Consider the following 13,473-nt stretch of genomic DNA (forward strand, 5'->3'; position numbering starts at 1 on the left):
CAACGTTTTTGTTGAAGGCGCTCGCTGGAGCTGATTCTCTCGCTGATTCCTTGCCTTCACCTGGAGGTTATTCTGCTGGTACCAGTCCACAAAGCCCTGCATCAGTACTCTGGTTGTCTCCTTGTCGTCCCCAATCATCGCAGAGGCATCAGAGAACTTCTGCAGGTGAAAAAATTAGGGTGTTGGAGGTGAAATCTAAGAGTTGGAGGGTGCAGGAAGAGAGCTAGAACTGCCTCCTGTAGTGAGCGTGGTGCCCCCTGGTGGCTGACTGTAGCCATGTTGCTCAATCACGTGACGTGATGGGTTCGAGAACAGTGTAAAGGGTCACAGACCGAATTCCCTGAACCCCGAACAATGACCGTACTGAGGTTCTACTAAAAATCCTGGCCTTCAAACATCAGTGGCGTGATTACGATTTATCGGGAAAGTCACCATTAACTCTTCTAGAAGTTTAACAGTAGATCCTTTCAGGAAATCGACATTTGCGATAAGGACTCCATGACGTCATTTCATACCAGACATTCTCTCTGTGAAAAACAAACACTGTGTAATTTCTGCTTTTTAAAAAAAATCCACACACCCATTTTTATGATAAACACTGGCGTGTCACTGTTTTTCACCTCTGTCTCTTTCTTTTGTGCTTTCTGTTGTTTATGCTGCACCACAGTAGATCGTCCTCTGACCAAAGACCTTTTTCGAAAGAATGAGTCAAATAATGTTTTTGAATACATGAAAAAAAATGTCAATAGAAGCAAATGCCTTCCATTTATATATTGATGAAGAAACATAGAAATAATATTGGGTCAATGAATGAGCAAATAACATTATAAAGTGTTATAATTAGCATGAGTTTTGATGCTGACTACAATAAAGAAAAAGTGTGAGCGGTCAAATTAAAGAATCGGAAAAGCTTCAAGCTTATTTAATTCATTTCCAACATTTCTTCCTCAGTTTTGCAAAGAAGCTAAAAACCTCATCAACAATCGTCCAATATTTGTGATCCCCAAAACAGAAATATGAGACCGGCACTCAGGCGTGTCACAGCTGGAAGGTCACGTCCCACTTTCATCCATCACTCATCACTTACTGTAGCAACCACTGTTGCTATGGCGAGAGAAATGCAGGCAAAGATGGATAAATGGGCGTGCTCTTGAGCGCGGGGGCGTGGCCCCGTGAAGCCCCATGATAGTGGGAGGGGTTTTGGATAGAGGACCCTGCCATTGGTTAAAAATGGGTCGGGCCAGCCCTGTCACGTGACCACGTAATTCAATGGAGAGCGAGGAGCGGGCGTGGGTGAACAAGTTATCCATCAGATCTAACTGACTACTTTAATATAAACCTATCACTATATATATTCAAACAACCTAAATTACACTTACTGCTAGAAGCAACCACCAGTTACATATTAAATGAAGTTGTGAGTTGATAATACATAATATTTGTTGTAAATGGAGCTGGCCTTTAACAGTAGATAGGCATTTGCGTTTTCCGGGATAGTTTCAAGCATCTCCATTCTGTCCTCACTGAAATGTCAGATAGTAGTTATTACATTAACACTTGCATAAGAAAAGCGGTTGCAAAACGGCGGGACGTTACGTAAACTGTAGCTACAAACGTAATGATTTGGAAATTTTTATTCAAAATGGAACACAGAAAATATATCAAACATTTCAATAAAGAAAATGTTGAAGTCATTTTAGCAGCAGCAAAACCTCGAACAAACCGCCCCCTCTCTCTTTGCTGTTTACAGCGATTTTGAGTATGCTTTTGTAACGATGAGATACATAAGCATACTTTATATTGCTATGTAGTCTCGCAATATTTAATAGCATTATTTAATAGCATTATTTAATCCTAAAAAAAAAGGCTGTGGATCTCTAATTCGCACTGCTCTTCAGCTATATCTATCCATTTAATGGCACTTAAGTGACTGACTGCGGCCGGAAGCTTGTTGGGAATAAACTGTAGGGGGAAAAAAAAGTAAATTGGTTTTGCATAACCTCTGGCGATGTGATCGATATTCCTCTGAGATTCCCGGGTTCATCATACCGGCCAACGGGCCAATCGGATGAGGGCTCCTCATGAATATTAATGAGACCCCGGACCTCTCCTTGGAGAAAAGGTCCGGCGGACCACCTCAGTCATCACCGCTCGTGTGTCTCGTGTGTTTTGTTTTGGTGGCGGCTGAGGACTTCCGCCCATCCGCGCTGTCAATTTCCCTCTTTCTCTGCTGATTTCGGAACCGATGCAAGGAGGCAGAATGGAGAAAATGACCCGGCCATCCGCTGTGATCCCCGGGTTCTTGCCGCCGGCGACCCACGGAGTACTGAAGTCTCTGCTGGAGACCCCGCAGAAGCTGCCGCTGCACCACCACGGTGAGCCCGGCCGGAAGTGACCGTTGTCGGTCACCGCGGGGTGCCTGTGTGACGCTGTGTAGGCGAAACTTCATTATGTTGGCGTGTTCCGAGTAGCAGCTCCGTTTTAACAGAACCTGCTCACCGTGACAAACTTTGGCTGACAGTCAGTTGGCTCTGGCTTCACAGAAGTAATCGATAACTTTCTTGTCTCAACAGCTGCGCCTCAACGATCGCTCATGTTCGGTGCCGTGCGTCATGTTGAATGCGTAAAATCCTTCTAAAAGTCTTTTTTTTTTTAAAATTCTATTTCAAATATCTGGTGGGGAAATAAACATCAGCTTTCAAATTAAATTACATTTAGTTTCTTGACACAGCTTGACACAATCAGCTGACTTTTCCCTTCTAATTAAACTGTCATATGAGCATTAATCAAGTTTTCTGTCCTCATGGTTTGAGTCAACATATTAAATAATTGAATTTTTAGGACACTAACAACACGGATGATTAATATGATTATTCTGCAGACATCTAATGTGTAAATAAACTATGTCTTCAATTCTATAGGATTGTAACCACTGGCAGGGACATTGGACGAGGGACTTTATAGATCCCTGATGTTGTGTTTAAGGACTCACAATTGTCAGCATGTTGCTTCAAGGTTGGCAGAACAGAGCTGGGTGCCGGACTGTTTTCATAGTCCCGCTCCCTGTGGATTTCTTGTCATTATCGCTTGTGCCTACAATATTCATGTCCTCCTTCCGCAAACACTTTGACCAGTCGCACTGCAAGACACTGCAAGATGCAGTTTTCTAGACAGGAGCCGCACAGTGGACTGTAGGATTAGCCAGGGTCACAAGGTGTCTGTAATCTGGAGTCTGGCGTCACTCTTTCGCGTTGCTTTAAAAATAGAATCTTTTGAAATGTTTCAAAGACACAAGGCGACTTTGCTCTTATTCTTACAAATTAAACCTTCTGTCTGTCCGTTCCTCCCACTGTGCAGCTGTTTCAGATCAATGAAATAACTGAAAACGCTTAAAAACTTTTGTCAAGAGAAATGTTGAAAGACAGAAATCGGGCTGTTCTTGCTTAAGCGTGCAGCCCTAAACCGCTTTCATGCCCTCTTTCATCACGTCCATTTATCTCAAGATCTGACCCTCCACATTCCTAGTCTTACTGGAATCTTATAAAGCTCTAATTTTCACTCCTCAATCGTTCCCACCGGACAACACGCCGCTGTCCTCGTGCACGTTCTTCATCACTGTAATGCAGCACAGATTACTGGAGATTACTGGAATCACTCCAGTCGTGCAGCTCCTCCCTCCATCCTGACACTCCTATTTCAGGAGCCTTCAGGAGCATTCAAAGCTAACCTTGTTTATTAATGACTTCTGTGTGAAACCCCAGATCATTTTGGAGTCCCCAACACTGGTTCCCAGATCATCAGCCATGTTCTTTAAGGACCATGACCACTTTTGTTCCTGCCATCAGGATGACGATCATAGGATGATGATAGTCAGAGTCTGCACTGTCAGCAACATTTCCAGGGTCCAGTTATCTTCACTCCATTTCTCCTCCTCTCTGTTTCAGTTTTTACCCCATTTGTTGCCCTCTTCGGGGCAACAGTCACTGTTGTCAGTCAGTTTCTGTCTTCTAATTTAACACTACCCCTTTTTGACTTTTCTCAGAATGCTTTTAGTATTGTCAGTATCAGTATTGGGACTTTTCTTCATTTTAAATATTTTAAAAACTTCACCTGAAGCCTGTGGGCCATCTATTACCACCTCTAACTCTTCCCTTTCAACTGTGTAGTTTTCAGTAAAGGGCATGAGAAGGACAAGAAGCTGGATGAGGAGCAGAATCCCCCCCAGTCAGCCTTTCTGGGCCCCACACTCTGGGACAAGACGCTGCCATATGATGGTGACAACTTCCAGCTAGACTACATGGACCTGGAGGAGTTCCTGTCTGAGAATGGTATTCCATCAAGCCACGCCCAGCACCTCCCCTGTCAGCACCACCCACATGCCCCTCCCTGCCAACCACATATTTCTCAGGCCACACCCACACCTGCAGCATTTGTGATGGACCTCAATAACCACGCCTCCACCTCGATACGCAGCAATTGTCTGCACAGCAGCCCGGCGAGAGCAGGTAAGAACAACGTCGACAACATCAGCAACACAAACACAACCTCCGATATGCCAGCAACTTTAAACATCAGCAACAGAAGCCATGAGCAACGTCAGCAGTCTCAGACAAATCAGCACTAGAAGATATCAGCAACATGAGACAGGAGCAACACAAAACATCAGCAATACAAGACATCAATGACACAAGACATCAGCAACATGAGACAGGAGCAACACAAAACATCAGCAATACAAACACTTCAGCAGCCCCAGCTACATCAGCAACACAAGACATCAACGACACAAGACATCAGAAACATGAGACATCAGCAACACAAGACATCAAGGACACAAAACATTAGCAGCACAAGACATCAGAAACATGAGACATCAGCAACACAGGACATCAGCAACACAAGACATCAGAAACATGAGACATCAAGGACACAAGACATTAGCAACACAAGACATCAGAAACATGAGACATCAGCAACACAGGACATCAGCAACACAAGACATCAGAAACATGAGACAGCAGCAACACAAGACATCAGCAACACAAGACGTCAGCAACACGAGACATCAGAAACACAAGACAGCAGCAACATGAGACAGCAGCAACACAAAACATCAGCAACATAAGACATCAGCAACACGAGACATCAGCAACACGAGACATCAGCAACACAGGACATCAGCAACACAAGACATCAGAAACATGAGACAGCAGCAACATGAGACATCGGAAACATGAGACATCAGCAACATGAGACATCAGAAACATGAGACATAAGCAACACAAGACATCAGCAACACAAGACATCAGCAACATGAGACATCAGAAACACAAAACATCAGCAACACGAGTCATCAGCAACATGAGACAGCAACACGAGACATCAGCAACACGAGACATCAGCAACATGAGACAGCAACACGAGTCATCAGCAACGTGAGACAGCAACACGAGTCATCAGCAACATGAGACAGCAACACGAGACATCAGCAACACGAGACATCAGCAACACGAGACATCAGCAACACGGGACATCAGCAACACGAGTCATCAGCAACATGAGACAGCAACACGAGACATCAGCAACACGAGACATCAGCAACACGGGACATCAGCAACACGGGACATCAGCAACATGAGACATCAGCAACACGAGTCATCAGCAACATGAGACAGCAACACGAGACATCAGCAACACGAGACATCAGCAACACGGGACATCAGCAACACGGGACATCAGCAACATGAGACATCAGCAACACGAGACATCAGCAACATGAGACATCAGCAACACGGGACATCAGCAACACGAGACATCAGCAACACGAGACATCAGCAACATGAGACATCAGCAACACGAGACATCAGCAACACGAGACATCAGCAACATGAGACATCAGCAACACGAGACATCAGCAACACGGGACATCAGCAACATGAGACATCAGCAACACGAGACATCAGCAACACGGGACATCAGCAACACGAGACATCAGCAACACGGGACATCAGCAACACGAGACATCAGCAACATGAGACAGCAACACAAAGCATCAGCAACACGAGACATCAGCAACACAGGACATCAGCAACATTTGCAACACATACAACACAGAGAGATCTGTCTTTTACATATCTAAACAGATATTCTGCCTCCTACCTGTTCTGCCTGTCCTTTAATCATTTTTCAGAGAGGTTTTGCAAGAATTAGCATTAGCAGATAAGGTCGCTATGACTACTTTCTCTTTCTTGGTGTTTGGCAAGCCACAAATTGGTGCATTACCACCACCAACTGATGTAGAGTGTGAATTTTCACACCAAAACACCAGCAGAGCATTCTGGTATTAGCACATGCGCTTTTAGTGATAATACTGGCGGGCCAGCTCTAATAGTCAATTGGTATGGCTTTGCGGGCCAAATCTAATCACATTACGGGCCAAATTTGGCCCACGGGCCAGAGTTTGACACCAATGGTCTAGAGCAGGGGTCGGCAACCCAAAATGTTGAAAGAGCCATATTGGACCAAAAAAAGAAGAAACAAATCTGTCTGGAGCCGCAAAAAATGTAAAGCCTTATATAGGGCTTATAATAAAGGCAACACATGCTGTAAGTGTCTATATTAGCTGTATTAGCCTACTTTCCAAACGATAAGTAGGCTACAAATACATAATGAGCATCCTGGAGAGAATGACGCACCACATAGCCACTTTAAGTTTAACTTTCATTATAATGAGATGTTGGAATTAAATATTTATTATACGCATTTATACAGCATTGGAAAACATTAAGAATGTTTGTCACGTTTTTCTTCCTACAGAAATTATATTAAAACAATTTACATTTTCATATTTTTGAAAAAGCTCCAGGGAGCCACTAGGGCGGCGCCAAAGAGCCGCATGCGGCTCCAGAGCCGCGGGTTGCCGACCCCTGGTCTAGAGGGTGAACAGGAAAGGAAGCAGAACTGTTCCCTGTGGGACACCGGTGCTGCAGAGGTAGATGACGGCATCATCCACCCCGATGTTGGGCTGGTAGGCGAACTGCAGCGGGTCCATGAAGGAGTTTACCAGTGGGCGCAGGGGGGCGAGGATGAGTCTCTCCAGCGTCTTCAACAGATGAGACGTCAGAGCTACCGGCCTGTAGCTGTTGATCTCCTTGGGGTGCGGTGTCTTCAGCACTGGGACGATGCAGGACGTCTTCCACGGCTGTGGCAGCTCAGCTTCAGGCTCAGGTTGAACATGTGACTGAAAATCCCACACGGCTGGTCTGCGCAGGACTTCAGGAGTCTGGAGCTGATGCCATCCAGACCCTGGCCCTTTCCTGTTCTCGTTCAGGGCCTTGCTCACCTGGTGTGTTGTGAGGGACAGGCCAGAGCAGGGAGGTGTTGGTGGGGGCGTGGGCACTACCCAGATCCAGTTATAGATTGTAGTCCTGATGTTTACAAGAATAAAGGGTAGTCAGGCATCAGCCAACATCAGTCATCTTCATCAGCTTTACAAGGTCAGGAGGTCGCTGAGATCCTCAGATTAGGGTTCACTCACAATTTCTTAATGAGTTCCTGTTTCTTCTCACTCAGCCGTCAATATTCTGCTCATTGCTACCAAAGTCACCTCCACAAAGCTGGACAGGACTTCCGTTTCCACTGCCGACTCCTTATCTTTTCCTTCAGGTCAAGGTTTAGGGATTTGTCCTCATTAACCGTCATTTTGCTCATGACTCATGTTCTTCAACATCCTCACTGACGCCCAGTCAAACCCAGACCCTGCCCCTCACTCTCAAGAGAAAAATGCTTCTCTGAATGCAGATCGCCATGGAAACGAGGGCTGTGCACCTGCTCCTCAAGTGTGGAGAGCCCTGACCTCCGCAGCCTCCGCTAAACTGTCGAAGCCACAGGAGAAATGCAGAAGTTTCTTTTGTCACTGATTGTTTGAAGGTGAATACAGAGCACAGCCTTTATGTGTGGGCACGGTCCTTTTGTCTGAGCTTCTCCAACCGGGCACGTCACGGTGTGTTGCCATATATGCCAGAAAATTAGACCAATGACGTTAGGCAAGAAAAAAAGGGAAGATTTTTGGCGTTCGGCGCGCGTTGACGTCATCCGTTCCCTTCGTATGTCCTGTTGTATACAGAGGAAACGCACGCCGTGAAGTGTGTGCATGTGACAACCAGGGCACATGTCTCTGCACACGGTGGATGCGCACGTGTCCGTCTGTCTGTGTGCTGGCGTCACGTTTAAGGCAGCAAGGGCACGCTGGTGGGGCCTTCGGGGAGCACAAATGCACTTATGATCTCGGTGATTGTGTAGAGATTCATCTATGCACACGCACGCACACACACACACACATCCACCTGTATGTCAGAGAGGAAAAAAAAACACATTCAGCAGGGGGCGGGGATGCACGTGGCCCTCCAGCCATTTAGCGAACATGTGGAAGTTTAACCTGAAGCAGAAGTAAAAGAACGAGTTCAATTAGTGTTTATTATCTTTGCGTTTGTCAGTTTGTTAGCAAACTAATTAAACGGCATGAACAGGTTTATTTTCAGGTAATGTTGATAACGAAGAATTGATTACATTTCAGTGATGTTCAGGATTACTGTCGGGATCCAGGAAGGTTTTGGAGGGCTAGTGTTGCAAGACGGGGTCATTTTCAGCGTTATATCAATGCTTTGATCATAAAGCAATTATGTAACCTTGTTTTAGTGCTGTATATACAGTCTACGCTATACTACTGGTATTTTAGTTATTACCTCCACCAATGGTTATGTGACAACGACCATTTTTCTCAGCAAAATAGCTCAAAAAGTCCCGAACATTCTCAGGAAATGATGATTGACAAGAAACAAAAAAGTTACATTTTGTTTGGGATTCTCAGGGAATTTTGAACGTTAATCTTCCAAAGCTTTGATCTTCATGGTCAAAGGCAACAGGCATTCATTATGGAAAAACCTTCAATGTTATATAAGGTATCACGACTGCCTATATGTATAGAACTAGTGCTATTTTAGTACCATGTAGTACTTTTAGGAAAGAAGACAACTCCGACCTCCATCTCTGGGTTCTCTTATTGGAATCAGTTTATTATCTGAGGCCTAACAGCAACTCTTTCAATGACGCTAACCCTCGAAAACAAATCGAGCCTTAAATGGTGGCAGCTTGATGGTGTAAGTCACAATATGAGCTATGTGTGTGTGTGTGTGTGTGTGTATATATTCAGCAGTTCCCACAAGACTGGAATTATTTTTTCATTTTTTCCGCTGTGGCTTACTGGGGCTCACACAACCCAATAAAACCCAGTTTGATTTGGATTTTAATATCATCCAATGTTAGCGGTTACAAAATAACCCTAAATACATTCAAATGGGAAAGAAATACAATAAATAGCAAATTAGAACTTAGGTGGAAACTTGATTGACACTGCCTTTGGAGTTTGTATTGTATTGTTGGGTAACACCACCATCAGTGCTAATTAATGTCTTCTGTAAATGTCGAGCTTTCAGCTGCTTTAATATAGGAACAGGTTAATGAAACATGAAGAATTAACGCTGCTCAGACCACCGCTGGGCTTGTTTGGCCACATAGGCACCAACGTAGGAGGATCCGAGACTGAGGTCACGTCAAGACCTCTTGGTTGCTGTTTGTCTATTCTTTCTTTTTATTCAACCTATTTAACTTCTTCTCCTTCTCCTGCGTGTGGACGCGTCTCTCAAGCTCTGGTTAGATGCTGTCACATATAAATTCACACCCGAAAAGGACAGTTTGTGGCGAGCAGCCATGAATTAATTAATGTATGGGAAATAACAAGTTTAGTGTTTTATGTATTGAAGCAGCAACCATCAGAAATCTGATCTAATTCTTTTAAAAATGGCAAACATTAACCATTAACCATTAACATTCTTTTCTAATTACTGCAAAGAAATGAGCAAGTTTGCATCCTACCAATTAGATGGCTACCAGAAAGGCTGGAGTCTGATGTTTAGTTTCTATGGAAACGTGAGTCCCCTCACACATGTCTTTTTCTTTTCTCTGCACAATGACCTTTGACCCCACTCATCTGCCCAGTTTCAGACTCACATCTTCAGGATACCAAACCATAGCAAGGTTTGCTCTCCCTGCCCATCCTCTCTGCTGGTTCTCCTCAGGTTCCTTCCTGCTAGAAGCGTGGTTTTCATGCCATCGTTGCATATTTGGGGATCAGACTCCTGGTGTGTTGGGAAGACTCTGGAGACACTCGCGATTGTAACAGAGGCTTAATAACTAAAGTTGCAGTGAAGTGGTGCTTTTCCTCTTTGTTGAGCTGTAGAGCAGGATCAGGATCAAACCATCTCAGTCAGTGGCCAGGACCGTGTCTGCGAGTCACATGTCACGGTGGTCTGTGTCCCACTATGTCACTATTATTACATTATTATATTATTACAGTTGAGTGGCAGCTGTGCTCGCTCTTCTTCCAGGTCTCCCAAGCTCCAGAGACACCCCCAGCCCCATGGACCCCACCGCCATTCATGTTCCTGTGAAGTACGAGCCCGATCCAGCCGACCTGGTTCTGTCCAGCGAAGCGGGCAAGGAAATGTTTGACCCGCGCAAATGCAAATTCTCCGACGAGGAGCTGAAGCCGCAGCCCATGATCAGGAAGGCCCGCAAAGTGCTCATCCCAGAGGACCTGAAGGTAACCGTGGGCCTCATGGAAAACAGCTGGATCAGGAATTTTCCCATGGAAAACTAGACGGCAGGAAGTGGGTGTCGCTTTAAATTGTCTTCAAAATAAAAGCACGGAAGTTTTAGACTTCTACGTTAAACCTTTGCAATGACGTGACGTCAGTTCAATAAAATCAAAGATTTGACTTCTATCTCAGTAGTCTGGAATTACGTGTCCTCGGATTAAGAAAAATGTCCAATTAATAAATGTTTTTTTTTTCTTCCTTTTTTAAATGTTCGAAGCGCCTTTTTTGTCCACTTTATTCTGATTTTTAAATTGGGAAAATTCCTCCTCAGCTGTGACTTTTTCTCTACAAAGTGAAGCTAGTTGTTAAAACGGAAGCTTCTGGATCTCCTGATCGCCTTCATCACAACCTGTCCTCTTTTGTCCTTTTTGGGGCAGGATGACAAATACTGGGCCCGACGCAGGAAGAACAACCTGGCAGCCAAACGCTCCCGATACGCACGGCGGGTGAAAGAGAACCAGATCGCCAGCCGGGCCGCTTTCCTGGAGAAAGAGAATTCTGCTTTGAGGCTGGAATTGGTCGATCTGAGGAAAGAGCTCGGTCGAATTAAGAACATCCTCGCCAAGCACAAAGCCCAGCACAGTCCACTGTGATGTCACACACCTGCCAACACACCTGTTAGCTGAGTTAAATGGTCTCAAAGAATCGTAAGATCTCATTAAGATGACTGATAAAGCATTAATACTTGAGATGCGGCTTAGGGTTTTGGAGCCAGAATCTTCACATGTGGCCTTAATTTTTTCTCCATTTGATTGTCCAAAGTCTGTTTTCACAGTTCAAGCTCTCCTGGAGCCCAACGTGGAGGTCTGTTCTACCAAGAACAAGACGAGTTTTTTCTTAATTTAACGGAAAAATTGATTCCGGAAAAGGAAAAAGAGATCATTTCCAGAGCAGGTGTTTATTATTGTTTATTACGTGACTGAGAAATGTCACTTTCAAAGGCCACAAAACTTAAAACGATCTCATGTGAATCTCACAAATGTAAATATTGCTCAAAATTTTTAATGTAAATAGGCGGAAGAATGGCAACGACCGCAAATAACTGACGTTGAAAAAAGGTTTTAAAAACTTTGAAACAATAGAAGTGTTTGTTTATTCAGTTCGCAGACTGACATTTTAATAGTGTTTCTTTAAAAAAATAAAATAATCCAGCAAAGGAAACACTAAAAATGTGTCAATCATCCTCGAAGCATTTCAAATGAAAGGTATGAACAGAAGACATCAAACACGTTGAATCAGACTGATCCAAAAGATAAAATTGCCTTTAATCAGACAAGAAGTGAAGGATCTGTGTGTGTGTGTGTGTGTGTGTGTGTGTGTGTGTGGCTGCTTTGTGTTCACAGCAGTTAAATAGAGCATGTGTGGAACACATAAGGTCATTTCCTGTTTCATCAAAGTATTACCGTTTTCATCCGTTTCCACGACAACAGACAAACACACACCTCCTTTCAGATATGGCTTTCACAGCCTCTTTTTCCCAATGCAGGTGTGTTCCCACAATGCACCTGTGGGTGTGTACATCACCAGGTGAATGTGGTCGCCACCTGTTGGTCGGTTGCCTGCTCAGTCCAGGCTGGTTCAGCAGTGTTGATGTCAAACATTTCTGGCATGTTGAAGATGCACTTACTGGCCTTTTGGTGCCAAAAATCCTTTTTCTAACAGACCCTCAAAATAGTTATTTTTTTAAAAAGTCCTGTTCACCGACAGCGAATGAACAACAGGGTCGCTCCGTCAGGAAGCTCGTTTTTCTGTTACAGAAGAAGAAAATGTCGACACTGATAATTTTTCATCTGATTTAATCCTTAATTTTGGCAGAATGGATCAAATGTAAATCAAGTAAATCAAAATGCAGTAAAAAAGCCATCTGAATGAGAAAAAAATTGCCAGGCTGGGGATGTAATTTCTTTCAGAAAATACAATTTCATAAAATCCCATTTAAAGGCCGAATTCCTGACATGTCTCTTGGTTGAGAAGTTCAGGATCTGTATTTCCTCTTCTGTATGAAAGACTCCTCACAATTTCGTGTCTCTTGTTTATCTCAGAAGCTAAACTCTGGTGCAATGTGTGGTTCTTTGGCACAGTTGCATGGATGTTTCATGTATGTATTTTTCTCCTCACACAGTAGCACAGTAGTGCCCCCTGCTGGCGGAGTGACACATGAATGTACACGAGTGTATTTTATCCTGTTAACGTGGACGCTCTTTATAACCTTTACTACAGGAACAAGAAAACTAGCTCGAGGATCTGTTAATATAAGAGGTTTCGATGTTTATACAGAGCTATTGTTTTGTAGAGAAATATATTCAACGTGTATTTTGGTAAAGCTGCGTGTACAGAAAAAGAAACTGGGTGCTGCACGGGCATTACAAGACACCCACATGTTTCTTTATTCAGCATTTAATGTGCAGTCGACATTACTCCCCACCTGATGTCCCCATCACGGTGGCTTGGAAGATGTTAGAGTAGCTGAATGTTTCCCATGATGCATTTGTTCTATTCCTTGATTTTTGTCAGCCGATCTGCCTGTTTCCTGTCGTGTACACATTTGTTTTTGTCGGATCTTTTGATTCTCATGATAAAAAAAGAGGAAATAAAAGTCAGAAATGTGCCTCTCTACCTTCCTCGTGTTGAATTAATGTTCATGAGCCTCATATGAAGAAATGGGCCATGTCCTGTCCAGACGGTCCAGGCTGTAGGTCCTGTCCCTGCCGCCAGGAGGCAGCAGCGAGGATGAGCAGAGTGGTGGTTACCGTCAGGG

General features: G+C 44.1%; 1 protein-coding gene across 1 annotated transcript; it reads left to right on the forward strand.

The window, feature by feature from the left end:
• Nucleotides 1–1,910: 1,910 nt before the first annotated feature.
• hlfb (HLF transcription factor, PAR bZIP family member b) lies at nt 1,911–11,583 on the forward strand. Its single transcript, XM_003961140.3, has 4 exons — nt 1,911–2,375; nt 4,167–4,505; nt 10,446–10,660; nt 11,093–11,583. The coding sequence occupies exons 1-4, from the start codon at nt 2,246–2,248 to the stop codon at nt 11,306–11,308; spliced, it is 900 nt and encodes a 299-aa protein (XP_003961189.3). The 5' UTR covers nt 1,911–2,245; the 3' UTR covers nt 11,309–11,583.
• The last annotated feature ends 1,890 nt before the right edge of the window (nt 11,584–13,473 follow it).

Source organism: Takifugu rubripes, chromosome 1 (genome assembly GCF_901000725.2).
Source record: "Takifugu rubripes chromosome 1, fTakRub1.2, whole genome shotgun sequence".
In the NCBI taxonomy this organism is placed as follows: domain Eukaryota; kingdom Metazoa; phylum Chordata; class Actinopteri; order Tetraodontiformes; family Tetraodontidae; genus Takifugu; species Takifugu rubripes.